The 24,957-nt window shown below is 50.4% G+C and overlaps 2 protein-coding genes across 2 annotated transcripts; both read right to left on the reverse strand.

The window, feature by feature from the left end:
* Positions 1-6,887: 6,887 nt before the first annotated feature.
* LOC120843994 (P2X purinoceptor 7-like) lies at positions 6,888-7,915 on the reverse strand (the record flags this gene model as incomplete). Its single annotated transcript, XM_040215542.1, has 3 exons — positions 6,888-7,065; positions 7,482-7,688; positions 7,755-7,915. Coding segments are annotated over 3 exons (546 nt in total), but the record flags the coding sequence as incomplete, so codon positions are not given.
* A 14,425-nt stretch (positions 7,916-22,340) lies between these two features.
* On the reverse strand, positions 22,341-24,926 carry LOC120844002. Its single transcript, XM_040215550.1, has 2 exons — positions 24,748-24,926; positions 22,341-24,402 (listed from the first exon to the last, which is right to left on the reverse strand). Exons 1-2 carry the CDS (start codon positions 24,924-24,926, stop codon positions 22,341-22,343), a joined length of 2,241 nt encoding a protein of 746 aa, XP_040071484.1.
* Positions 24,927-24,957: the final 31 nt, after the last annotated feature.

Consider the following 24,957-nt stretch of genomic DNA (forward strand, 5'->3'; position numbering starts at 1 on the left):
AGCTGTTTCCCCAATCACGACCCACCCCTGGCGCGACGCCCACCGCTTGCTCCACCCCATAAGCAGGGGACCTAGTAATCAAAGCGACACACACGGTACGCAAACACGAACAGCAGCCAGTAGGAAGGACACCGACACGAGCTTAGTCAGCGAACGAAAAGACAGACACAAACTTCACTCTAGGCAAACAGAGCAGGGGTAGTTACAAGGATGAGATGCGTGCGCAGACGGAGGTAAGCAGTGCACAATAAATACGCGAAAACTCGCAGCAACCGAAGAACTACGCAGCAAACACGTACGTGCACACGCACCAGAAGCACGTGCGTCACGCTGCGTATCTACGCAGAACTGGCGATTTTGGCATTTCGGTGATTTGAAACTTCGATATCGATTCCAACTGAACCGGTGGAGCCTCGCATAAAAAAAATCGTTTAACAATATGAAAGCGACTGAAATTCTTCCTGAAAGCTATATTAGCAGAAAGTACCGTGTTATAAAGGACCTCACGAGTTTCGACCAAGTTTTCCAGCACGTTATTTTGCAAGAAACGGAAGAAGCCAAGTGTACAACCAGTTTCCGAAGCTGGCAACCACAGCTGGAATCAGCGCCATCCTCGGCAGTTTCCTGAACCTCGCGTAGTCACATTTCAGCCACCGCCACATAGAGGGCGCAACCAGACATCCAATTTGTGTTTTCTGTGAGTTTTATGATTCTTTTTAATAAATAGGCTCGATTAGTGAAAATGTGGGCTAATAATCAGGACCTGGAACAGTAATCTCCATTTAATACTAAAAATATCGGCCTAAATGTCTGCCAAAAGGGGTCAAAATACTCGTTTTTGACTATCAACAAATACGTGATTTCACCTATATTCAAACTTTTTTTATGGAAAATCAAAAGTGAAATTTAGAAAAAGGGCCTCGCTTTGCAAAGCAGAATATGTTTTTCTTTGCGGGCCTACAATTTTATTCATGTGTGCCAATCCCTAAGCGCTGTACCACTGTACTACCAAATGAAGTTTGCCAAAATTAACGGTTTTTGTCACTTTTCACGGGAGCATTCCGAAAAAAGTTTAAGCCATATTACAATGAAATTTAGCTTAACTCTTTCGACCATAATTACAAACTGATGTAAAAAGTTTCAAATAAAATGACCGAGTAGGCGCCCAAAACTTCGCGACTGAAGTGCTTTCGCAAAGTCAATTATTCTAAAGTAAATATCTGTCAAAATAAAATAAAAAAACGAAAAAAGGGCCTCCGTTGACAATGAACGCACTCTTCTTCTATAACATTCTAAAATTAGAAAGAAATTGCTCCAATAGTGCACCCTGTACCACTGTACTACGAAACCATGTTTTGCCGAAAAGGTCAATGTTCGCGGGTGCCCTCTGAATTAGCTTTTTGCACTAGGAAAACAAATCCTACATCAGATAAAAGATAATGTTGTACACTACAAGATGATATATAACACATAATTTTAGCAAGCTTGAACACGCCACGATCGCATTTCGAAAACGTGCTGAAAGCGTCATATGTCATGGCCGCCGTGGGACCGCAGCCTTAAGGTCGGTGACATGAACAGGTCCGGTTTCCTCACTAGACTCAGAGTTAACTAGTTTGTAAGTGAGTGGCGAGCACTTTTCATGCACGCGAAACGGACCTTCCCACCTGTTGGCGAGGGAGGCTGCAAAGCCTCGAGCGGCGTCACTCATTGGGTGAGCACGCCGGAGTACAAAATCTCCCACCTCGAACTGCAAGTCACGTCGCCCCTGGTTGTACTGTTCTGCCTGCTGTATTCGGGCGACGTCGAGATTTTCTCGGGCCTCTCGAAGGTTATCGGAGAAGCGCTTTCGCAGGTCCTCTGCGAACTTCACGTAGGGGCGAAGCCTTCCCCCAGACTCTGTAGAAAGGAGACTGTTAAAAAGCGGGAACTCAAGCTCCTTGCCGAAATTCAATTGAGCAGGAGTGAGACCCGTTGACCGATTAGTGGCCGTACGGGTTGCGAATGCCAGCTCGGGCAGTTTCGCGTCCCAGTCCTTGTGGCGCTCGGTGTAGGCCACTAGCATCATCTCAAGGTTCCGATTTACACTTTCCGTGATGTTTGCTTGCGGGTGGTACGGGGAAGTTCTTTTGTGTTTGATTCCCAGTACCGCGCATGCGTCCACAAACACCTTACTCGTGAGATGGGAGGCATTATCGCTTACAAGCTGTGCAGGAAAGCCGAACCTAGCGAATGTTTCGAGCAGGGTGTTGGAACGAAATGTTTTTCGTTCCGTTTTCATTTTCGTTCCCTACAAAAAAGTTCCGTTCCGTTTTCGCTCCGGAACGAAAAAATAATGCTCCGTAACGGTTCGTAACGGTTTCTTTCTATGAAAAAAAAAAAAAAAAAAAACAAATCTCAGCAAAAATTAAAAGGAACGTAACGTTTATTTTTACACAAAAATAGATAATTCAGGCGCTCTAGAGGAATCCGCGGAAACGACATTGCTTCTGAGATCATGTTCATTTCCTTGAGAATGAGATCATGATCAATAAGGCACCGAGCATGATCTCAGAAGCAGCACGTCATCAAGTGTGCTCGGTGAAAGGCAAGACCTCTGGTCCGATAAAATAAATTTCAGCGCCGAGAAGGCCCTGAAGGCCCATAGGGATGAAGAAGTACACTTTTGCAACAGAGTCTCAGACTGCCGAATCCGTAGAAAAACAAAAGATGGACTTCTACAACGCCGGGTCACAAACTTCCCGCGCTTGCCGTGATCTATTGTCTGTCTGTGTCGTCCGAAGACAGCATGGAGGGAGAGGGCGCAAGAGCCAAGGAGAGCAATGCGAGCGTGTGGAGGCGTCGCGCCACCGCGCTCTCATTGGTGGGAAGCAATGGCGCCTTGCGTCATGTTTTTTGTTTCTCGTTGTATTTTTTGTCTTTGTTTTTGCTATGCTTGTTCGCCCGGAGTTTAGACGAGGGGGCGATGGCTTGCTTGTCTTCTCTTTAATTATGGTACAAACCAACGGCTGTCTCTTCGCTGCGTGAAATGAATTACTGAAATAGCTGATATTTTCCCTTGAACCGAAAACCGATAAGAAATTTTTTCGGTTTCACTCCGGAACAAAATAATAAATAACGTTTCGATTACGTTTCCGTTCCGCCAAAAAATATCGTTTTTTTCGTTTTTCGTTTTTGGTTTTCGTTTTGTTCCGATACCCTGGTTTCGAGTAGACACTCCCAGATTTTTTGCGAATCTAGCTTCCGCAAAGGGAATAACTCGACCCACTTCGTGAAGTGGTCGGTTACCACGAATAGGTACTGATTGCCACGGGTATTACGTCGGAAGGGGCCCATGACGTCACAGCAACAAATCTGCCTAGGGCTGTGACTCACGATTGGTTGCATGAGACCGGGGGACTGACCACCACGTGGTTTTGCCTTCTGGCACACCGAGCAGCTACGAGCGTATCAGAGCACATCCTGCCTCATGCCTGGCCAGGTAGCAATTTGGGATAACTTTTCGTAAGTTTTGCTCCCACTGCTGTGTCCTGCCAAGGCAGAGTCATGCATGTATCGGATGAAAAGCTTACGTAGCTTGCGGGGTATCACGGTCCGGAACGCCGACAGGCAAGACGTCTGGCACCGTGGTGAAGTGGGCTGCAGTGGTCGGGTTAGGGATGCAGTCCTCCTGTTTGGTAAACGGAGTCAGCTCCGGTTGTTGTCCCAGCCGGTAGCCACCACCAGAAAAGTCGAGCGTCATGCTTTCGCCTGTAATGAAATCTCGGCCCAAGATCACAGGTACCACGAGTCCTGGTAGATAAAAAAATCTGCTGACGCCGTTTCTTTCCATTAAACCGAATCTGCAGCCTCACGGCTCCTCCAGCTGTTATCGCTGTACCAGAAGCTAGCTGCAAATGAGTTTCGCACTCCCGGAGGCTTATTTTTTTTTGCTTTGCAGAGTTCGAAAACGAAATCCCCTATGAGCGAGATAGCGGCCCTGGAATCCAAAAGTGCAGCAATGGGAAAACCGAGCAGTGAAATCGTCATGCGCGGTTCAATGATGTTAGGCTCGGGCTGGATTCGACATACCGATGGAATCTGCCGCGGCCTAACCGCTTCCAGGGACTGTACCGGCCGTCGGCGAGTGGCTGCCTGGTTTCAGCATCGCCGGCCGTAGTAGTTTCCCTGGTTATGGTTCCGGCCCTTTGTCGCCGTCTCGTGCCACCTCTTGTTTGTAGTGTCCAGAAGCCTTGGACACTGCTTTCGATGATGGCCGGGCTGCTCGCACTCGTAGCAGCTGTCCGACGACAGTTGCCTGCTTAGGCCACCCGCACCGAGGTGCCCGTCGGACCGCGTCCAGTGATCGGATAAGGAACCACTATGGGAGGGCCTCCACCAGGCTTGCGACTGGCTGTTGTCAGGAGGGCTTGTTCTGTTGCGGCGGGGGTTAATGCTGCTGGGCTGCGGGTTTGCAACCGCACCGTGCCAGTTTTCGCCAGCACTTGCAGGAGCAGACTGATGAAGAGGGTTCGCTTGGGTGGTGATCTCCGTTGGGCCCCAGCTTACGATAGGGCACGGCCAACGACCTCCCACCTGTCGTGGCGACCCCCGCCCGAAACCCTCACGGGCCTCGCTGTGACCTCCGGGGACCTCTTGGGGAGAGTTAGGCGAACATACGCTTATCCCGCACGGGAGATCACCATGCATGCCACGCCAACTCTCCTGGTTGACGTGGTGGGGAAGGGAGGTCTCGTTCGGACAGTCCACTTGCGTGGAGGCCTCGGGGCCCCGCCATGCGCATGCCGGTTCAAGCGCGTACTTGGCTGGTGGCGGCGGCACGTGGTTCCGCTCGGCATGAAGAGCTTCCTCGATGAGGCGGGCGCCCCGGGCTAGCTCTTCAATGGTCTCAAAGGTGCGGTTGATCAGGTAGACGTGGTACCTTGGGTGACACTGTCTTCTGACCCGAGCTACTCTGTCCGACTCCGGTGACTTCGGGTCCGCCCTCTTGAAGAGCTCTTGCATGACCCGAACGTACCGGACCAGACTTTCATCCGGGTGCTGCGTCCTTGCCTCGAGCTCTCGGAGAATCTGCGTCGCGTAGCCTGCAGGCAGGAACTCTTCTCGAAGCCTTGTCTGGAAGTCCGCCAAGCTGGTGAAGGGGGCCTGTGACCCCAACCTGCACCTGGCGCTGGCTTGCAACGCCAGCGGGACAATCCGCTCCACGATGAAGGCTTCCGAGGCACCGGAGGCAAGGTGGTACGTCTGCAGCTCGCCCAGGAAGTCTGCCACGGACTTGACGTCGTCGTACCCCATGTAGACCGGAACAGTCAAGTCTGGTCGGGGCTCTCGCGGTGGGGTCTCCTGCTGGCCAGGCGTGTGGGCCAGGCGTTGCATCACGGAGTCACACATCTCCGTGACCTTTGTGAGCAGGTTCATTTGTGCCGCTGCGGCCATCACGGCTTCCTGCTGCCACGTGAGCATTCCTGCAAGTACAAAAAAGAAACGCCCCCCAAAAACCCAACACGAGCGCGCAAAACGATTGCCGCGGTCACAAAACAGACAGTCAGAAACGCCAATACAACAAACGCGGACGTGACGGAAGCACGGAACGACGATAGGAAACACGGGGTATGGGAAAAAAGCTTACCGAAAGAAGAAACCAAGCCCCGTGAAATTCCAGCGAGTGGGTAGCATACCACGGTTGGGCGCTATTGTGGTCGGTTTGCCTTGCTGCATACCCGACCCGGAGGAATAACACGGAGCCAACGGTTTCAACAACAAGAAACTATATTTAATTGGACACGGACAAGACAATTAACATTGTTACCGGCGCTGCCGGAGTCCAGGCAGCGACTCCCTGTGCGCCGCCCCTGATGCTCCTTATCAAGGCGGCGCACCCGCCACGCGGGAAAAGTTCGGCACCGTTGCCTCGCAGTCGGGCAACTGGGCTGGGGAGCAGCCAGGGTGCCCACAGTTCTTTACAGGGCATAAAAACAAGAAGCCAAGAGTTACCTGTTGCAACCATTTTGGGTGGCTCGATGCTGGCGCATACACGCAGCTGGGCTATCTGTGTTGAGCTCAGCTGGTCAATTTATAAAGCTTACGAGACACGGGAGGGAGGCTCTGCTTGGTTGCCAGCTTCGATATACTACAGATGAGTGACCTTGATAAAGGCCGTTTAAATGGGGTTCTGCCAAACCTTTCTCAAGGGTAGTGCTAAGCACTACGGCTAGAGAAAGCACAAGCTGTAGCAACTTTGTGGCTGTACCCTGTACAGCCACAAGGTTGCTGCACCCTGGTCTCTCTTTAGCCGTACCACATAATGCTCTACACTCGGTGATCCATGTACCAGAGGATCGGGGGTGTACTGGACGGTTTCCTGGCTGGAAAGAGATGAAGTGACTTATTAGGGTGCAGAATGGAAGGATTGATTTCAGATGCTACATAAACAATGTTTAATATTGCAACTTCAAATGTGGTCGATGCCCATGTCTGATTGCTAGGAGGAACGCTAGAAATGCATGCTTGGCTTTCTATACGTTGAAACTGTCGCGACTGATATTGAAACAAGTAATACAAAACTTGCCCATGTTGAATTAACCTGAGACTGGGGTAGAGAAGAAACATCAAAACGTGGAAGGGACAGAAAATAGACAGGACAACGTCTAAAACTCAGCTGAGTTTGAGATGTCGTCCTGTCTATTTTCTGTCCCTTCTACGTTTTGATGTTTCTTCTCTACTCCAGTCTCAGGTTAATTCAACTTGGTTAATATTCACCAGCTCGCCTGCATCCTTACGATTTTTTCTACAAAACTTCCGTCTATTTACATAGCTACGATTAACCACAGCTTCCATGTCAGTTCTTGATTGACGGTTCAAAACATGGACCGAGTAGTGGACCAACCTCAGCAATCCACTGGTGCGCAGTAGAGAGGAGGATACTTGAGGCCAGTGTATTGTTGAGAGGGGAAAGTTTTTCTTATTTTCTCCACAACGCACGCAGGCAGCACTCGTCTGTTGCCAGCTCCCAGTCGACCCCACATCCAGCGGGTGAACTGCCGGTATGCCACAAAGCGATACTTCCTGGAGAGGAAGAATAGCAATGTTTCTTGTAGAACCGCCACGTTCTAAGATGCAGCTGAGAGGCAGAAAGCAGGCCTCATCAGGTCTTTGATTTCCGACAAGCTTTTGAAAGAACTGCCGCACTCGCTGGTTTAATGAAAACGCGTTTAGATAGTTTATATTTTCATGTGTGATGAGGCTTTTTGTTTCGGGCACGGCGAGCCTTAGGAGCACGTAAAGTGTCAGCAAAGCGAACACTATGAAGGAGGTTGTGCTCTCTTGGGAGCACGTAAAGTGTTAGCAAAGCGAACGCTTGCTACAGAGTCGGTTGTGCTACTATGTATTTACCTGACTGAGTAATCAAGGATATTTGTATGCGCGCGATCACATTTTGTTGTTTCATTTTTCCGTGTTATGCTAGCACCATTTGCACTCACTCGTGGAGCTCATGGGAATGTTCGAGACCCTTCTCGCGGACCTCGCAGTATGCCACGGCGAGGACGGCGACGTCAAGGCACAACTTGAAGAAGTCGGTGTGCACCGTGATGCACTCAGCCGGCTGCTTCCGAACAGCTTGTGGCAGCTCACGGCAGCAAAAACACTCCCGAGTTGTAGGCATGGCCGTGCAGCGGCCGCAGTCGCACCTGGATTGCAAGCTTACTTAGGACCCAGCTTATATGTTTTATATGGTGCCCAAGGGGAACGCTCACCAGTTTGTATCTCCTACTCGCCGAGGTGGCTCTGGTGGCGGAGACGCGGGAGACGAGTCTTCCGCGGCTGTCGAAGCGGACGGAGGCAGAGACGCGGCGCGGCGCTTGCGTGGAGTGTCCTGGTCCTCGTACGGCGCGACGCCCAGATCCGCACTCCTTTTAAGAATTCGGCGCTCAAAATCTGATAAGCCCGGTAAATTCATCGATGATGGCAAACCGTTCTCCTAGTTCTCAGTTTTCCGGCCGCGTCAATGCGCATTCTACGCCCGGCGTTTGGAAATTTTCGGGTTAGCACGAAACTTTTAGCCTGGTGTTTACTTGTATGCCACGGAGCTATATTAACAGCACCAGGCAAATAGGCCTCGGATATTATGTCTTCCCGAAAGAAAGAAGCATGGCAAAGGTAAACACAACCGGACAAATAGGCCTCGGATATTATGTCTTCCCGAAAGAAAGAAGCATGGCAAAGAAAGGTAAACACAACCGGACAGGGCGGCAGGAAAATTAGCGTTTTACGATTTGTCTCGCGGTTGGCTTCATAATTTATATCCACCATATTGCACGTCAGCTAAAATGTGTAAGATTACAGGGCACGAGACATAGAGCGGACCAAAGTGTTCCGTGCGCTAGAATCTCTCTGAGCATTCGTTCCGTAGCTGTCTATCCGTCGGTCTGTCTCAAATAAGACCTCCGCACTGCTTTGCGGAGGCCATTTTTAATACACTTTTCGCTCGATGTATTTTGGTGGTTATAACTATTGCGACGACATGTTTCAAGCACAGCTGTGCTTCAAAAGATCACGACAATCACTAAAAAAGAGCAGCGATTCCCGATATGCATCGCTTGAAATAAAACAACTTTTTTTCGGAAGCAGTCTTCACTTGTTTATATATATATATAAACGTGAAAACACCACAGAATTCAATTTAGTAGTGCAACACTTACCGTCAAAAACGTAACAAACGAACCTCATTCATTTTGCTGTCGCCTATTCTTGAAGTCACGAGATAAGCGAGATAACAAACCCAGCATTAGCACGGAAGGGCAGACAATCTGCGTCGCATGATAAGAAAAAGAAAGGGGGAAGGGGGTAATCTAAAGCAGCATAAACAAGACTCCGGTTGCGCCTCTTGTTTTAGCCGGCGCAGAACGACACTGTGCCGACGGCCCCTAGATGTTCTCCGCTGCACCGACTTATTGGTTCCAAGCCGTGCTTTGAAACAACCGCCGCGGACTTCAGTCTCGGTTGAAACGACGGAGTGGTTCTCCAAGTTCAGAGTACAGGAGTGCCTGCTAAGGTGCGACCTACCCTATTTGGAACCCTCGTCCTTGAGTACCGAGCCTTCTACCACATGGCAGGCCGGTAGTCGGTTTTATTTTGAGGGGGTCCACCCCATGACAAACTGCCTTCCGAGAAGGGGGGAGGGGGGGGGGGGGGGGTCGACTTTGTTTGGGAGGTGGGGGGCGGGGGCCTCTTCGTCGTCCCCCTCCCCCCCCCCCCCCCCCCCTCGAATCCGCCCCTGTGTATGAATATGCATACAACCCCAATTATTACTTAGCCGCCATTCTCTTTCTATTTTGGGATTTGTTTCTCACCACGGCACAATATCCCACAATCCCTACAACAAATTCCAGGTAGTAAATATTCAAAATAAAACTTTGGTGAGTTCTTGTCCAAAGTGCAATTTTTATTAGGTTTCTGCTTTTGCAGAAGTATGTCTGATTCGTGACTGTCTCGCGTATCTTCACCTGGTTGGAGGTATTTTAACGAAGTGGAAAAATATTTAAGTTACCTTCACGAAAAAAAGGGTAAGGGGTAGAAGGAGAGGAGAGGGAGTGGAATTAAGGGCACCTTGGCACCGTCCAAAAGTGGTGTATGGCAGTGTGAAAGCCATATAAATGCATTCCATCAAATCATATCAAACAAAAAAATATTGTTTTCATTGGAGATTCCTGTTTTTCCCCGAAGAACTATTTCGACAATTTTCCTGTTTTGAAAGATGAGTCACGCAAGCGCAGTTTAAATTTTTGTTACAGAGGAAAGCTTATGTAATACTGCAAAATCGATTTTATTTACCGATGAGCGTAGTTATTAGGTACAACCACTGATCTCTACTATATATAGGGGGCTGAATGGCGCATTCAGCAAACCGCTATGAAGCTACAGGAAGTAAGCGAATTGTCCCGGAAGTAAGCGCTTGGCAGGCTTTCTAACCCTTCCGAATGCTGGTTCGGAAAACGTCGAGGGCGATGGATTTTCACTTGTCACCTCAAAAGAGTGTGCTTGTTGCGCAGTAAGAGCGCATGCAGACCCGACAAGTATCAGGGGAAGCTATTCAATGTAAAGATTTGGAGATTCTATAGTTGATCAAGTGTGCATATGTCCCAAGTTCAAATGCCGCATTTTCGGGATTTAATTTGGAGCATGATTATTAACACCCACTCAAAGACACCGCAAAGTACGGACCGAAATATCGACTTAGTGCTCTATACTTCGTTTCAGCTTCGGTCCGAGCGCGGCCGATGTTATGAGCCGAAGGGCCAATCAAACAGCGATAGAGGCACAACGTCATGGCGTGCTCTCTGCAGTTGATAGGACCAGTCGGTATTCGCCGTTTCTCTGTGCGTGCTCCTCCGCCGGCTAGTCCTATCAAGCGCAGAGAGCACACCATGACGTTGCGCTTTTTGCGCTGTTTGATTGGCCCTTCGGCTCAAAACATTGGCCGCGCTCGGACCGAAGCTGAAACGAAGTACAGGAGGCCCAGCAGACGCTCGACTTTTGGGACAAGCATCAAACTTCCGGTGGCTACACTTGCGCCCTGCTCAGAGAGCGGCTATGGTACACCTACAGCACATGACCCCGCATATAAGCCGCAAAAAAATTGCTGGCACTGCGTTGTGATCTTGTGTGATATATACACGTATATGTAAGGGTAATTGGACAAAAACTAACCTGACAAAAGCTCACCCGTTTTTTCACCAGGCTCGGACAAAAGCTCACCTCATTTTGTTTTTGCTTCCCCGGGCGAAACACGGGCTGATATAAAGTGCTGACGCGATGGACATTGCACCATTTTTAGGGGAACTGGCATCCCATCCCATTCAAAAGAGTCAACCGATAAGCCAAAACAGGCAGAGGAGCAATGATTTGGGACCAAAATTTAGGTCACTGAAACTGAGTGAGGCTGAAAAGATCAAGCTTGCTTCACTCAATGTATAGCCAGCCGGCAACGGCCAGGCGGCGCCAGCAGGGTGAGAGCACACGGTTATACCCTGTCTTGCTGTTACTTGGCAAAGGGTGAACGATAAGCCCCACATTGCGTGCCGAAGGCTTCGAAATGCGCGGCGTATATTATAGCGCAACGCACACATATTGGAGCATGACGCAGCGAAAAGCCTGATACTTCTTCGGAGTTGAGGCGCGCTCCGGCGATGCGCAGTCACGTTCCGATTGGCCCGCCAGGGCCGTAGCTTCCGCTCTACTGGCACGTTACACGATCACGGCTTCCTGGCATACCCAGTATTTCTTGCTTCAGACACTAGGCTAAGCGGCGCCACCAGAGTAAAAAGCTCACGTTTGAACAATGCAGCCGCCGCTCTCAGGGTTACCCAATATTTCTTGCTTCAGTCGCTAGATGGCGCCAAACCAAACAGCATTGCAGGTTGCCTATGCCAGAGCGCCCTTGTGCCACGCCCAAGAAACTTCGTGAACCGAAGTTTTTGAACCCGAAGAATATGACGGAAGAAGCAAAGTAACCCTTCGGTGACCTTCGGTGACTTCAGCGCGTGTGCTTGTCTTCCTGAGTGTCTGGTGTGAGATTGATTTTTCCTGCGCTGTCACCGTCAAGTATGGTTCACCAACTCGCCCAAGCTTCCATCCTATCGGTGACCTCGCTTTTTTATTGTGCTTATGTCACGCTAAACGCGCACATGAAAGTTGGGCACAATGCTTCTTCATTAATTACTAATGAGTGGGTTTTCTTGGGGTTCAGGTGAATATTTGAACGGAATGGCTAGGAAAATTAAATTCATTTCGTCATTGAGCGTCGTAAATGTATTTGAAATCAAGGATTATCTCAGGGTGTTGTTAAAAGGAAACTGAAGCAAAACGGTAATACACAAACCATTGAGTTGCGAGGTTTTAAAAATATTTTCAAGGAATGGGAGTGTGGCCTTTTGGACAGATGACCAATTTAGAAAGCTGTGAGGGATTTTGGAGAGGCTTGCGTTCCTTCCACCACAGCTTGTGCCCGAAGGACTAACCTACATCAGGGAAAAGTCTACCGGTGACATCGCCGACCTGCTAGACTACTTTGATTGCACGTATGTCAACGGCCCCTTCCGTTATGCTTCTGTTCCTTCTGCGGTGTCACCCAGAGCGAATTTTTCCCTTTGCCTGACTGTGCGCCGACGACGACCGGAGTTTCCCCCGGAACGGTGGAATATGTACGACGCCACTCTTCAAGAGAAAGACCGGGCATACACCTGCGAAGGATAAAATACCGGGCTCCAGAAGTTTGTCGGCCACGCTCATCCAAGCGTCTGGATGCTGATGGAATGCCCCATGAAGAATCAGGCGTTCGTTGCCATGGCATTGACACAAGCCCGCTGGAGTGAACCTCCAGAGAAGCGGGTGCGAAAAACTACTCTGCGCCTAGAGAATCGTCTGAAAAATATTTTCGAGGGGTTCCAGGTACACCTAGATCTACCAAGACTGCTAGCGCTAGTGGAGACTGCATTCGCTTCTAACCAATCGATAAATAAACTTGTTTCTACTCTAAACAACAAACCATGCGCCCGTCACATTTCATTTATCGTTGCATTTTAGTGCCGGACGCATGCACCTAAGTTGTCCGCACACGTGAAGACCAACATGAAATTTTCTCCTGGTGAGTTTTTGTCCGGGTCTGTGAAAAAATGGGTGAGCTTTTGTCCGGTGAGCTCCTGTCCGGTGAGCTTTTTTCCGGTAAGCTTTTGTCCGGGAGTCATAAGGGAAAGTATGTATGTGCGCAGCATTGTATAGTAGAATTTGTGCCACCTTCTGCAGTTAACATAAGCAAATATAAATATTTCTCAATTGACTGAAGTACAGTCAAAGTCAAAAGTATCCAGGACGCGCGAGCTGGGACTGAAACGCATTGCTCTGCCATCTGCCGGTGGGTCCCCTGGTTTCGAGATCACGAAAAAGCGCATGCGCGTCCTACTGTGCCTGCCTACATGTGTGTTTTCCCGCTCCTCTGCGGCGCGGCGCCAGACTCGGAATCGGGCGCGTGGTACCGCCTTGGAAAAAGTGCTTGCGTTTGACGAGCGTCTGCTACACATTCCGAAACTGGAGATACCGCCTGCGGCATTGCGCCGCATTTCCCCGTGTCAGCGCACCTTGCTTTATACCCAGTTATCGCTTAGTTGAGCTGCCGTGACTTCTTGCTTTATAGGTGCCATGTCAGTAAGCGATATATATATATATATATATATTGTGAGGATGTTAAAAAGGTAATTTAATGAGAACTGGATAGAGGTGTTCAAGCGACAGGATCGTTGTGCCCCAGCTGAAGAGCGCGCGCAGCTTCGACCCCTTCTCCCTAACACTTCCCCCGGGCTGGTAAAGGGCCGGTCCACCGGCCTTGGTGTCTTCGGTCGTGGGGTGGGTGGGAAGGTTTCATGCGGGAACCATGGAAAATATCACGTGACTTCGTGCGGTGATCTCTAGGTGGTGCCACTGGTTCCACTTGGTAGTTTGTAGAAGACCGACGGCGGATAATGCGAAACGGGCCAGTGTATTTCTGGAGCAGTTTTTCACATTTACCTGGCTTACGGAGTTTGGTGGCGAGAAAGACTTCGTCATCAACGTTGTAGGATGCTTCGCCATGCGTTTGTGCGTAACGGAGCTGTTGTTGCTGCTGCAGATCGTAGAGTTTGAAAACGCGCAAGTTGTCGAGCATCCTCCGCGCGGCAGATGACCTCTGAAGGATACGACGTGTGAGGTTTATAGACGGAGAATAAAATAGTATCAAGAGTTGTAAGTGGTTCACGGGCGAAAAACAAGTAATACGGTGAGAAGCCTGTCGTTGACTGGCGCGTGGTGTTATTAGCGAAGGTCACATATGGGACAATAGCGTCCCAGTTTGTATGATTTTCCGCGACGTACATCCACATCATCTCTGATAACGTGCGGTTGAGGCGTTCTGTTAGCCCATTGGTTTGGGGATGGTAACCGCTGGTCAATTTATGAGTTTTGTTAGCCAGGCGCAAAAGATCATCGAGGAGCTTAGCTATAAAAGGAGTGCCCCGATCGCTTATTATGACCTGGGGTGCACCATGCCGGAGGAGAATGTTGTGCAGAAATGAGTTGCCACTTCTTGGGCGGTTGTGGGTGGAACACAGGCTGTTTCGGCGTATCGGGCGAGATAGTCTTCGGCGACAATTATCCACCGGTTCTTGTTTGTAGACGAAGAAATGGGCCGAGAAAATCGATTCCGATTGTTTGGAAGGGTCGATGAGGCGGTGTTATGGAATGCAAAGGGCCGGATGACTGGGGGTTCGAGTCTTGTGAAGCTGACATGGGTAACACGTGCGAATGCACTTGTTGATGGTGCTTTACATGCCGTTCCAGAAGTAGTTTGAACGCACGCGGAAGTATGTCTTTGCGAAACCGAGATTTCCAGCGGTAGGGCCATCGTGGTGTGCATGGATGATGTCTTTTTGGAGGGTCCGAGGATCAACGAGCAGCCAGGGTCGTCCATGTGGCTCGTAGTTCCGTCTATAGAGGACACCATCACGAAGGGTGAAGAGACGAGCGCGCTTTTGAGTGTGCCGCGTGAGAGATCCAGGAAGCCCCATCAAGCATTGTATTATTGGCCGGATATTCTGATCGGACGCTTGAGCAGCTGCGATGTCAACGGTATCTAACAGAGCGATGGAAGAATCGTGGTCGCTTGGAGCATGATGTGAAATGTCAGTGGGTAGAGGACATCGGGACAGCGCATAGGCATCCAGATGACACTTTCCTGGCTTGAAAACAACGCTAAAGTCGTAGTCTTGAATTTTCAGCGACCAACGCCCAAGGCGGCCAGATGAAGTTTTAAGGCTCGCAAGCCAGCATAGGGCGTGGTGGTCTGTAACAGTTTTAAAATGGGTGCCGTAACGATATGGTCTGAATTTCGATATCGCCCATATTAGCGCTAGACATTCACGCTCCGTAATACTGTAATTTCTCTCACACTTAGTTACAGTTCGACTAGCGTGTGCTATGACCCGTGGGCGACTATTTACACTTTGTGCCAGAACAGCCCCGATGCCATGTCCACTGGCATCCGTTCGGATTTCCGTGTCAGCTCCCTGTACGAAGTGGCCAAGTATTGGGACGGAAATGAGTACACGTTTAAGAGATATGAATGCCTTGGCCTGGGAGGGTCCCCATTGTAATGTAGTGTTATTTCGAAGCAGTGCGTTTAGGGGTTCGGCGAGATCCGAGAAACGAGGGATGAATTTCCGGAAGTATGTACAGAGTCCAAGAAAAGCCCGGGTGTCTTTTGTGGTTCTGGGATTCGGAAAGTCAGAGACAGCTTGGACTTTGGTGGGGTCTGGGCGGATGCCTTCCGAGCTGACTAGGTGACCCAGAATCCGAATCTCCCGAGCGCCGAACGTATACTTTTTTGAGTTCAACTGCAAATTAGCGGAACGAAAGCAGTCCATAACTTTCTGAAGCAAATGTAGACGATCTTCAAAGGTTGAGGAGAATACAATAACATCGTCGAGGTAGCAGAGACATATGCTCCATGTTAAACCGCGTAGAAATCCGTCCATCATCCGCTCAAACGTCGCGGGAGCGTTGCACAGGCCAAAAGGCATGACATTAAATTGGAAGAGACCGTCCGGAGTGACAAATGCAGTTTTCGGTTTGTCCGCGGTGGCAACCGGGATTTGCCAGTAGCCGCTACGGAGGTCAACAGATGGAAAGAACGAAGACCCTTGAAGTGCGTCGAGCATGTCATCGATACGAGGGAGCGGATATACGTCTTTTTTAGTTACCCCGTTTAGACGCCGGTAATCAACATAAAAACGCCACGAACCGTCTTTTTTCTTTACGAGAACCACGGGGGAGGAGGGCCCCGACCGGCACTCGTCGGTCTCCTAACCTTTTGAAAAAAAAAGTTATATCACCACCAAAGCCGCCTCGGTGGCTCCGAGGCGAGAGCGCTGTCCTACGGATCCCCATGTGGCGGGTTCGAATCCCGGCCGAAGTGCCCGCAATCTGACGGAGGCTTATTGCGGAGGAGGCGCCGTGTAACCGGGCTTTCGGTTGCACGTCAAAAGATCCCCAGGTGGTTAAAATTAATCTTCAGTCCTCCGCTGGGGCATGCCAGATGCCCGTCGTTGGTTTGGCACGTAAAACCCCCAAATTTGACTTTTGACTTTCGGGGGAAGACCAAGGGCTGGATGGCGGCTGAATAACATTGTTTTTCAGCATATCAGTTACATGGTCTTGAATCACTTTACGTTCCGCAAGTGAAATGCGATACGGGCGGCTCCTAAGGGGACTTGTGTTTCCGGTTTCAATCTGATGGTGCACCACAGATGTCTGTGGGAATGCCGACCGGTTGAAGTCAAATAAGTCGCTATAAGCGTCCAGAAGACTGGAAAGAGCTTGCCTTTGGTTCGTTGTTAAGCAGCTGTCGATCATCAGCGTTGTATGTTTGGTGGAGCACTGGGTTTGAGGAATTGGCTGCGAGTGTAGATGGCACGTGTCTTGAGCCAAAATGGCGAGGCTATCATGGTCGAACGTCCGGATGGTTGCAATACCAGCTACTCGAGGTAATATGAGCGGCTGTGCAGAAGCGTTTGTAACGTATAAATTAAAGGGACCATGAAATGATTTTAAAATCGAATTTCATCCACCGCACGTCGTAAAAGGTGTGAAAAGAAACACAAAAACACAAAACTAAGGAGCCAAAAAAATTATTTGCTGTGGAACTTTTAAAAGAAAACTGGACTCTTTTGCGCCTTCCTTCCTTCGCCTGTTCACTACGATGCATCCGCGGAAATGGAGCACGTCAGCCAAATCCAGGTCGCCTATTGGGTAAGAGCCTACCTCACCAGCACCGCGATCGTAAACAATAAATAGCCGGCGAATGTTTCTTAAAAGCTTTGTTAAGTAATATTTAGATCCACATTTTGTAGCATAATTAGAGATGTGTGGCGAAAATTGCCAAATTTGATAATGCTGAGAGCCAAGCGCCATCTATCGTGTGGTAAACGAAGCAACTACTGCGCGTGCGCAGTAGGGCAGGGCCGACATAAGAACGGTTATTTCCTTTGGTTTCCTTCCTCTCAAAACTCTGACTGACTGAACGTTTATTTTTCTATGTGTTCATCTCGCGCGTGCCGACTTCAAGCAGCAAGAAAAAAATGTACTTAAAACAAACCACGACGAACAAGAACGCTGGATCCACAAACACCCGAGAAGAGCGACAACAGCCGCGAATCCCGCTCCGACGAAGCTCTCCGAATATAGGCCTAGCAGGCACTCCGACTCGGCGCAGCGTTGCTTCGTCCCAAGACCGTCTGTCTGCCTACGACCGGCTGGCGTACTGAATGGAATATGCCCGCGCTACCCTTGTGGACCCTTCCGTATTATAGTTTGATCGCTGACCTCAATTTTAGGTTAAGAGTGAGGTCAATCTCTTCCCCTTGTTTTCCGAGGCAGTGTTGACGAACACTCGTCGAAAAGGGACCCTCGTCGATCATCTCCTTGTTTTGTGTGATATAGAGCTGAAATAAACGCTGTATGGATTACCTTCGTAGCACGGTATGTACACTTTGTTATTGGTATGCCATTTTTATTCTGACAGACTGCACGTCACTGTCGAGCTGTAACAGTTCGTGGGAGGTATACGTGCAATACCGGTCCAACCTTTCTTTGCCGAGTGTCGCGTCAGTATCGAGTTGCAATCGTAAAAGATCGGTCCCGAAGCGCTTACCAACAGCGCGAATACAGCACTTCATCAAACGCGCGCGTCCGCTCCGAGTGTGAACAGGTATTTACGTGGCTCTTGCTGACACTCGTAGTTCAAACGTATCTTTTTTAACGTCGGCTCGCTCCTGCGTCTCCGAGACCGCGAAAAACGCCGCGGCAATTTGTTTCCATCTGCACTTCCCAACAGGCATACCGGCGTATGGGACTAGTCCCATGCTGTCGCTGTAGCGCAACGTATCTCATTGAATTTCGCTCAGCTGCGATGCGGCGATGAGAGGCGCCGATTCAGAAAATACGTCGGTGACATCGGCGCAGTAAAACCCACCGGCGCACCCCAACTCGCTAACGCTTCCATCTCCTACTTCCGAGAGAACTTCCGCTTCCGGAAACATCGTACGTCACGGCTTGTTTTGCGGTCAAGAAAAAGTCGATATTTCATTAATTTTTTGTGTAGAAGTTAATAAACCGAGACGAAAACGGATGCGTGTTCGGCATTCAGTGAACATTGACGGTTTATTGTAAAAGTTACCTGGAAAAAGTAAAAAAGTCATTTCATGGTCCCTTTAATTTGGCTTGCTATTACGGCGACGGTAGAGTAGGGCAGAAGCAAGCCCTTTTGCACGAATGTGGTAAGCAGTGGCTCGACAAGACCGTAATCTCCTTGGAAACTGAACTCAGGCTCCAGTGTTACTGCGACAGCAGTCAATGGTGAGATACATAGATCGGCTGTAGTTCGAAGGACAACAGGATCACAATCGGCTGATTCGTCTGTGTCAGAAGTGTTTAAATGCAGCTGACGTTCCCCACAGTCAATGATGGCATCGGTTGACGACAGGAAATCCCACCCCAGTATCACGTCAGCCACGCCGTTCGAAAGGACTGTGAAGACAACAACGTAGCGATTGGAGCCCAGAGTCACCAAGAGTCGAGCAGCCGAGAGGACGAATTAAATCTCCATTTCCCATACGTAAAAATCGTCCAGGTGCTGGCGTCAATACTTTGCGCAAACGCCGTCGGAAAGTGTCAGAGATACAGGATTTGGCGGCACCGGGTGTCTACGAGGGCTCTAAGTTTTTGTCCATCAATTTCAATAGCAACAGTCGTTGGGCCATCTCCAGGAGGATTTATATTGCAGTTTCGTGGTGCAGCCTGACCTTCTGTGGCAACGCAGGCTGCGGGCTTCAGTTTGACGTTGTATTTGCGGCGGCGGCGACATTGAGGGGCGACACGGAGCGCTGGCCTCGAGGGTCCTCTGCGATTGTCACGCTGTGAAAATGGAGCTGGGGTCCGGCGGTCAACGGGACGGCTATCGTCATCGGGGGAGTAACGTGGATAAGGTTGAGGGAAACGGCGATACTCGTCAGGGTTCGTGCGACGGCGGCAGTAGCGCGCGACGTGGCCGGGTAAACAACAATTAAAACAGATGGGTCGCTGGTCTTCCGTTCTCCGAATGTCATTTCTTCGGCGCGGTGCGTGGGTTCGCGACGCTGGGGAGGCCTAATTGCAACGGGAGCCTGGGTAGAAGTGCGGCGCATCATGTGGCATGGTACAGAAGAGCGACGGTGCGGGAGGTGGTGAAGCATATGCCGACGTCGATGGCGTCAGTGATGCAAGCGCAGCATGAAGTTCGTTCTGGACGACTTTCTAGACGTTCTGTGCCTGAGGGTGGGTTTGGGTAGTGTCGGAAGGTGCACGGAGGTGACCAAGAAAGGAACGGAGCTCTTCACGAATGATGCCGCGAATCAATGCCGGTCGGTGGCGATGGAGTGGAACCGGGGGGTGGCAGGCCGTTGGAAGTACTCGCTCCTTGGGACATGGTGTCAATGGTGCGCCCGCTACGTAACTCCAGAATAGCGGTCAGCCGAGAGGTTGGGAAACGTACTGACCTCCACCAATTGTGAGGATGTTAAAAAGGTGATTGAATGAGGTATGGATAGAGGTGTTCAAGCGACAAGATCGTTGTGCCCCAGCTGAAGAGCGTGCGCAGCTTGGACCTCTTTCAGCTTCGTCTTCTTCTCCCTAACAATATATATAGGAGGTATTCACTGGACGCCATATTTGAGGACGATGTTTAGAGCGCATGCTCAGAACGAGCTCACATTAATAGCCGGCTAAGACCGACAACCTTGATGGTGCTAAATGCACGCTCCAAAAGGACTGCGGAAGCTCGCCGTTCACACGCGCTCAGTAGCAGCGCACACGGATATGGCCGCCAGTGAATACTCCCTATATATATATATGCATATGTGTGTAGCCCTTAATCACTCCGGTCTTAACGAGGTAAAGGCGCGCGGCGGGTGATAAAGGACATATACTTTCAATAAAAAAAAATAAACCCAATTTAATATAAAAAGAAAACATACCTAAATAATGCGTGAATTTAGGCCTATCAAGAACACGGACGAGAAATCACACACTGTAAGGCAACGTTAGTGGATCGGAGAGGTTGACAAGCTCCGAGAAAGAGGTGACGCGCTGCCATTCACTGCCGCGTAGCGGCGCTCGTGTCCAAGGCTCCAAGCCCGCCCGACCCGCTTGATCTGACTTGGCCTCGGTACCCGTGGATACGTCGTGGAACATTGTTTTTGTGTGGGTTCGTTCAAGTGTATCACTAAGGACTGTTGGCAGTGTGATAATGTCCGGATGGAGACAACATTTCCTGGGACTTTTGAGGTAAATTTATGCCCGCCGGGCTTTCTTAGTTTTGGCAGTTTTCCGACATTCGTCACCAAGGCAAGCAGCTCGGAGAAATGGCTGCGTCTATCGTTCGTGGTTTCCGGCACATGAACCGTTGTGTTCTGTTCGTTTGCGGACTAAAATTCCGTGAATTTCCCTCTACTGGTGTTCTGTGTCTGTGTCTGAAGTTCAAGTGTAAATTGCTGCATACATACCAAAGCCGCATCAGGAAATATTGACAATTTGAAGACGTCGTCATCATTTGAAAGAATCGGGCTATTTTTGTATTTGTATTCGGGTAATTCAAGGCTTTCTACTGGTGAAAACAACTGAGTGACTTCTCTGGTGTGTTCTTGTGACAACCTCGCTCCCTTGCGTGTGCGTGCCATTTCGGAGACGTGTGAGTAAGAACTTCAAGGCATCACTTCCGATCATCTGATCAGCGCGGATTCGTGTGTATATTTGGAAATTTACGTGTGAACGTGCGATAGATTTTAGAACCGTTATTTTACAATACCTGCGACAGCCTTGCTGCAACAGTGCACGGATTGTGGGACACCCTTATTGACTATGTGAAACGAGTTCATTTGTGTAAGCGTATGCATGCTCCATGTGCCTGACAGCAACATGCTTGTTGACGTGTTTATAAGCTCGCGTTAATTTAAATTCGCTTTATGTTGACTACTATTTTTGTAACGTTGTAGTTGTTCATAAATGATAATGTTGTTTTATTGATATTGTGACGTTTCTGCGATCGATTTCAAGCCAAAATAAAGACATTATAGGTACCCTGAGAATGCGGCATAGGAAGACTGGGGTGCAAAGACCACTCTTGAAAACTGCAATGACTCTTCGTTGTAACGCAAATGCTATTCTACGCGAGATACATCAATCGAGAGATGACGGAGAAGGTGGCAGTAGCCAACGAGGAAGCTCGGGTCCTGTGATCGCCAACTACAGGAATTTTCAGTCTTGGTGTTTTGGCATTCTGCTCGCGATTTTGTTTTCATGCAAAAATAAATAAACGTTGCACAGTGTTCATCTGCAGTTTTACTCTTGTTGAAGATTTGTTGTGGTTACAAATAAAAGGCAGAAAACGCATATTGTTCATTTTCTTGTGACAAGTGGGGGTGTTTATCGAGAGCTGCATACGGTCCTGACAGCGCACGCGAGCCCCTGCTTGTGGATGCTGGTCACAGACGAATATGAGAGACACCAACTATGACATATATCCCGTTATACTTTGATATTACACGAACATAGAATCGCACTCGGAAGCCAGACGCAAAGACCCATGCTGCTATCCGATGAATTATAGAGTAAAAATTGAAGAAATCATTAGCGTGCATAATTACAATCATGACTGCAGCAGAATCTAGTTGCAGAGTCCATTTCTTAAAAAGAAGTGCGCAAGGGCCGCTGACCGCTTGATTTCGGAACGAAAAGCCAGCGTCCCGAGCTTGCCCAGAGCTTGGCCTTGCGGACCGGGCGGGCTGCGACGACAGCACCACCACGCTAGCGCGAACGGAGGGGGCCGGCTTTCCCAAGCGCGGCTAATGCGAAGCTTGTCAACTGAGCTGATCTAGTAACGTTGCTGTAAGGCGCCCTCCGTCTGATTGTGCTAGAGTTCCTTTCCTGTATAGGCTGCCTACGGGAGCCAGGGTTGCGCGTTCATTTCCGTAGCGCCGTTGTTGTTGTTGAAGCGATGTTTATTAGGAAATCGACGTTGTTGTTAGTTACGCTCCGGGCGCACTTGTCACTGTCGATGGGAAAGGGAATTAAGGGAAAAAAGAGATAGAGGAGGAAAGAGGGGGAAGGGGGAAGAGGATTTCTTCAGAGTGTTGACTCGCGACTCCTGGAACTCCCGAAAACCTCTGGATGTAAGATCTTCAAGAGCCCCAGGAGCCGCAAGCAACCCAGATCTCTTGGAAGTCCTAAAGGATCTCGAGGAGTTCCGCGCTCTTCAGGAAGCTGACTACACTCTTGAGTGCCTTGTCCGTAGTAGCTCGTGAGGCTCTTGGACGCAGGAGTTCTTCCAAGTTGGTACTAGGTAGCCCTAGGCGGGAAAAAGCATCACGGAGGTTGGTGCGCTCCTCTTCGTGATCACTGCAGTGCAGGAGGAGATGTTCGGTGTCGGCCGTTTCCTCGCAGGTCTGGCATATGGGGTCAACACTGAGTCTGAAGCGACTTATCCACGCCGGGGTGAAGGCGCTTCCGGTCCGTAATCTATGCATTACTGCGGCAGTTTGGCGGTCGAAGCCGCGCGGTACCCGAGCTGGGAAGGCACCCGCCACCACTACGGGGTCCGGGTGTTGTAGGGCGATGGCTCTTCTCACAAGGAGCTTTGCGTCTGAGAAGCGGGGAACGGTTGAAAGCGGGCACTCGGGGTCCTTGTGAGCCCGCACCGCTAGAAAATCAACGACTTCATTGCCTCTAATGCCACAGTGGCTCGGGAGCCATTGGAAGGCAATGTTGTTGCCTTCTTGCTGAAGCTCCACCGCATCCTGCGCGATTGAACGGGCCAGGGGCGTTGCCCGTTCGAGCCTAGATAGCAGCTCGAGGGCTGATCTTGAGTCGCTCAGGATGACCCAGCGTAAAGCCTGTGTGCAGCCTGTCCGAATACCCCAGAGGGCGAGCCGTATGGCTGCTAGCTCTGCCGTGGTGGAGGATGCCTGGTGATCCAGGCGCTCACTGGTACCCACAGCTGCTGCCTCGAAGAAAGCCGCTGCTGTTGCTGTGCCTCCGGAGGGGTCCACCGATCCGTCAGTGTACACTCGGGTCCACCCATCGTACTGGGTAACTAAGTGGTCTTCCGTGAGCTGCCTTGCTACGACCACTGCTACGTTCTTCTTGGACCGCAGTCCAGGGATATGTAGGCTGATCCGCAGGGGGTGGGGATCTTTGTGCAGCTCTGGGAGAGGAGCGAGTGGTCCTGGTGTGCCAGCTATGTCACCAAGAGTGCAGAGGTGCGCTCCTAGTCTTGATTCAGCGCGCTCGGCGATCCTCATTAGGAGCGTGATGGTCGAGTCGCAGTTGCTCATTCGAGTCAGATGACCCAGCGCCCGTTCTTGCATGATGTTCTCTATAGAGTTAATCCTGGATTCTGTGAGCGTATGTCGAGACGAGGCTGTGCGGGGAACTCCGAGGCAAATCCTGAGTGCCACGCGTTGCGCTTGTTCAAGGTTTTTGAGCTGGTTGGCACTCAGCGTGGCGAAAGGTAGGGCGTACAATGGGCGGGCCAGTATGAGCCCCCTATACAGTTGCAGCATCATGTGAGATGAGGTTCCCCAAGTAGTTCCGCCGAGCATCCGGAGGATGTTTGTATGGGTTCGCATCTTTTGAAGAACTTCCCTCATTGCTGGGCCCCAGGATAGCCTTGAGTCCAACGTGACGCCAAGATATGTGGCCGTTTTCGCCAGTTTCACTGGAGTGTTCCCAATGCATAGTGTGGGCATGAACTTGCTTGGCCTCTTTGGAGCGTAGCACAGCGCAATCGTTTTTTCGGCTGATATTGCCAAGCCCAGTTGGTGGAGACGATACACTGCATTTGTCAGGGCTCGCTGGAGAGCGCATACCATACGTTGCCTTCTGTAGCTGGGGGCAGTGGACCAGAGTGCCACGTCGTCTGCATAGACGGCCATACTGATAGGGTACGCCGGCTCTTCTCCAACCCTTGCCGCCGCTGGGAGTGACGCGATGGCCAGAGCAAAGAGTAGCGGGCTAACAACGCTCCCTTGGGGAACTCCTCGGATGATTTTCCGGGGGTTGCTCACCGCGTTGCCTGCCTTTACACACATGGTGCGTTCACTAAGAAACGCACAAATGTATTTCAGTGGACGTCCGTTCACCCCGAAACGGCGTAGAGCTGATATGACGGCCTTGTGGGGGAGGGCATCAAAGGCTTTGCGGACGTCCAGAAAGACGGCCACCGCAGACCAACCCTGCGCTTTTGCCTCTTCCAGTGAGCTGACGATATCTCCCATTGCATCTACTGTGCTTCGATGGTGCCGGAATCCCGAAAAACAGTCCGGTAAAGCCCTTGCCCCTTCTAGGTGGTAAACAAGACGGCGTAGCACCATACGCTCCATCACTTTCCCGAGGCATGATGTCAAGGAGATAGGCCTGTATGAGCTTAGCTGGTCTTGGGGCTTGCCGGGCTTCAGCAGTGGTATCGTTGTTGCTACCCTCCAGGCGTCTGGCAGCTCAGCTGTCCTCCAGACTTTGTTGATGAGAGCTAGCATCGCTGGGAGTGCCGATTCGTTGACGTTTCTCAGGGCCTGGTTGGTGACTCCATCTGGTCCTGGTGACGCGCGGTGTCTGGGAAGGGAATCAAGGACGTACTGCAGCTCGTGCAGAGTAAAGTCGGTGTCCGGTTGTTGCATCAGAGGTGCCGTGGGATGACGGAACTTGTCCCAATTCTCGGGGGGTGGTCCCACTGTCGGTACCAGCGGAACGTTGGTGAAAGTATCCGCGAGGAGTTCTACCATGTCCGTTGGTCGGAGGTTCATGGCCACGGCCATTCCTAGGACTGGGTTTCGGGGAATCGGGCGG

This window comes from Ixodes scapularis, unplaced genomic scaffold, assembly GCF_016920785.2.
Source record: "Ixodes scapularis isolate PalLabHiFi unplaced genomic scaffold, ASM1692078v2 PGA_scaffold8__174_contigs__length_109621045, whole genome shotgun sequence".
In the NCBI taxonomy this organism is placed as follows: Eukaryota; Metazoa; Arthropoda; class Arachnida; order Ixodida; family Ixodidae; genus Ixodes; species Ixodes scapularis.

Excerpts from the sequence above, each read along its gene's own strand:
- LOC120844002 (XM_040215550.1), bottom strand. The coding sequence starts at position 24,926 with ATGGCCGTGGCCATGAACCTCCGACCAACGGACATGGTAGAACTCCTC. Across the intron at positions 24,403-24,747 it reads TTTACTCTGCACGAGCTGCA|CACAGTAGATGCAATGGGAG; the intron begins GTACGTCCTTGA and ends GCACCATCGAAG.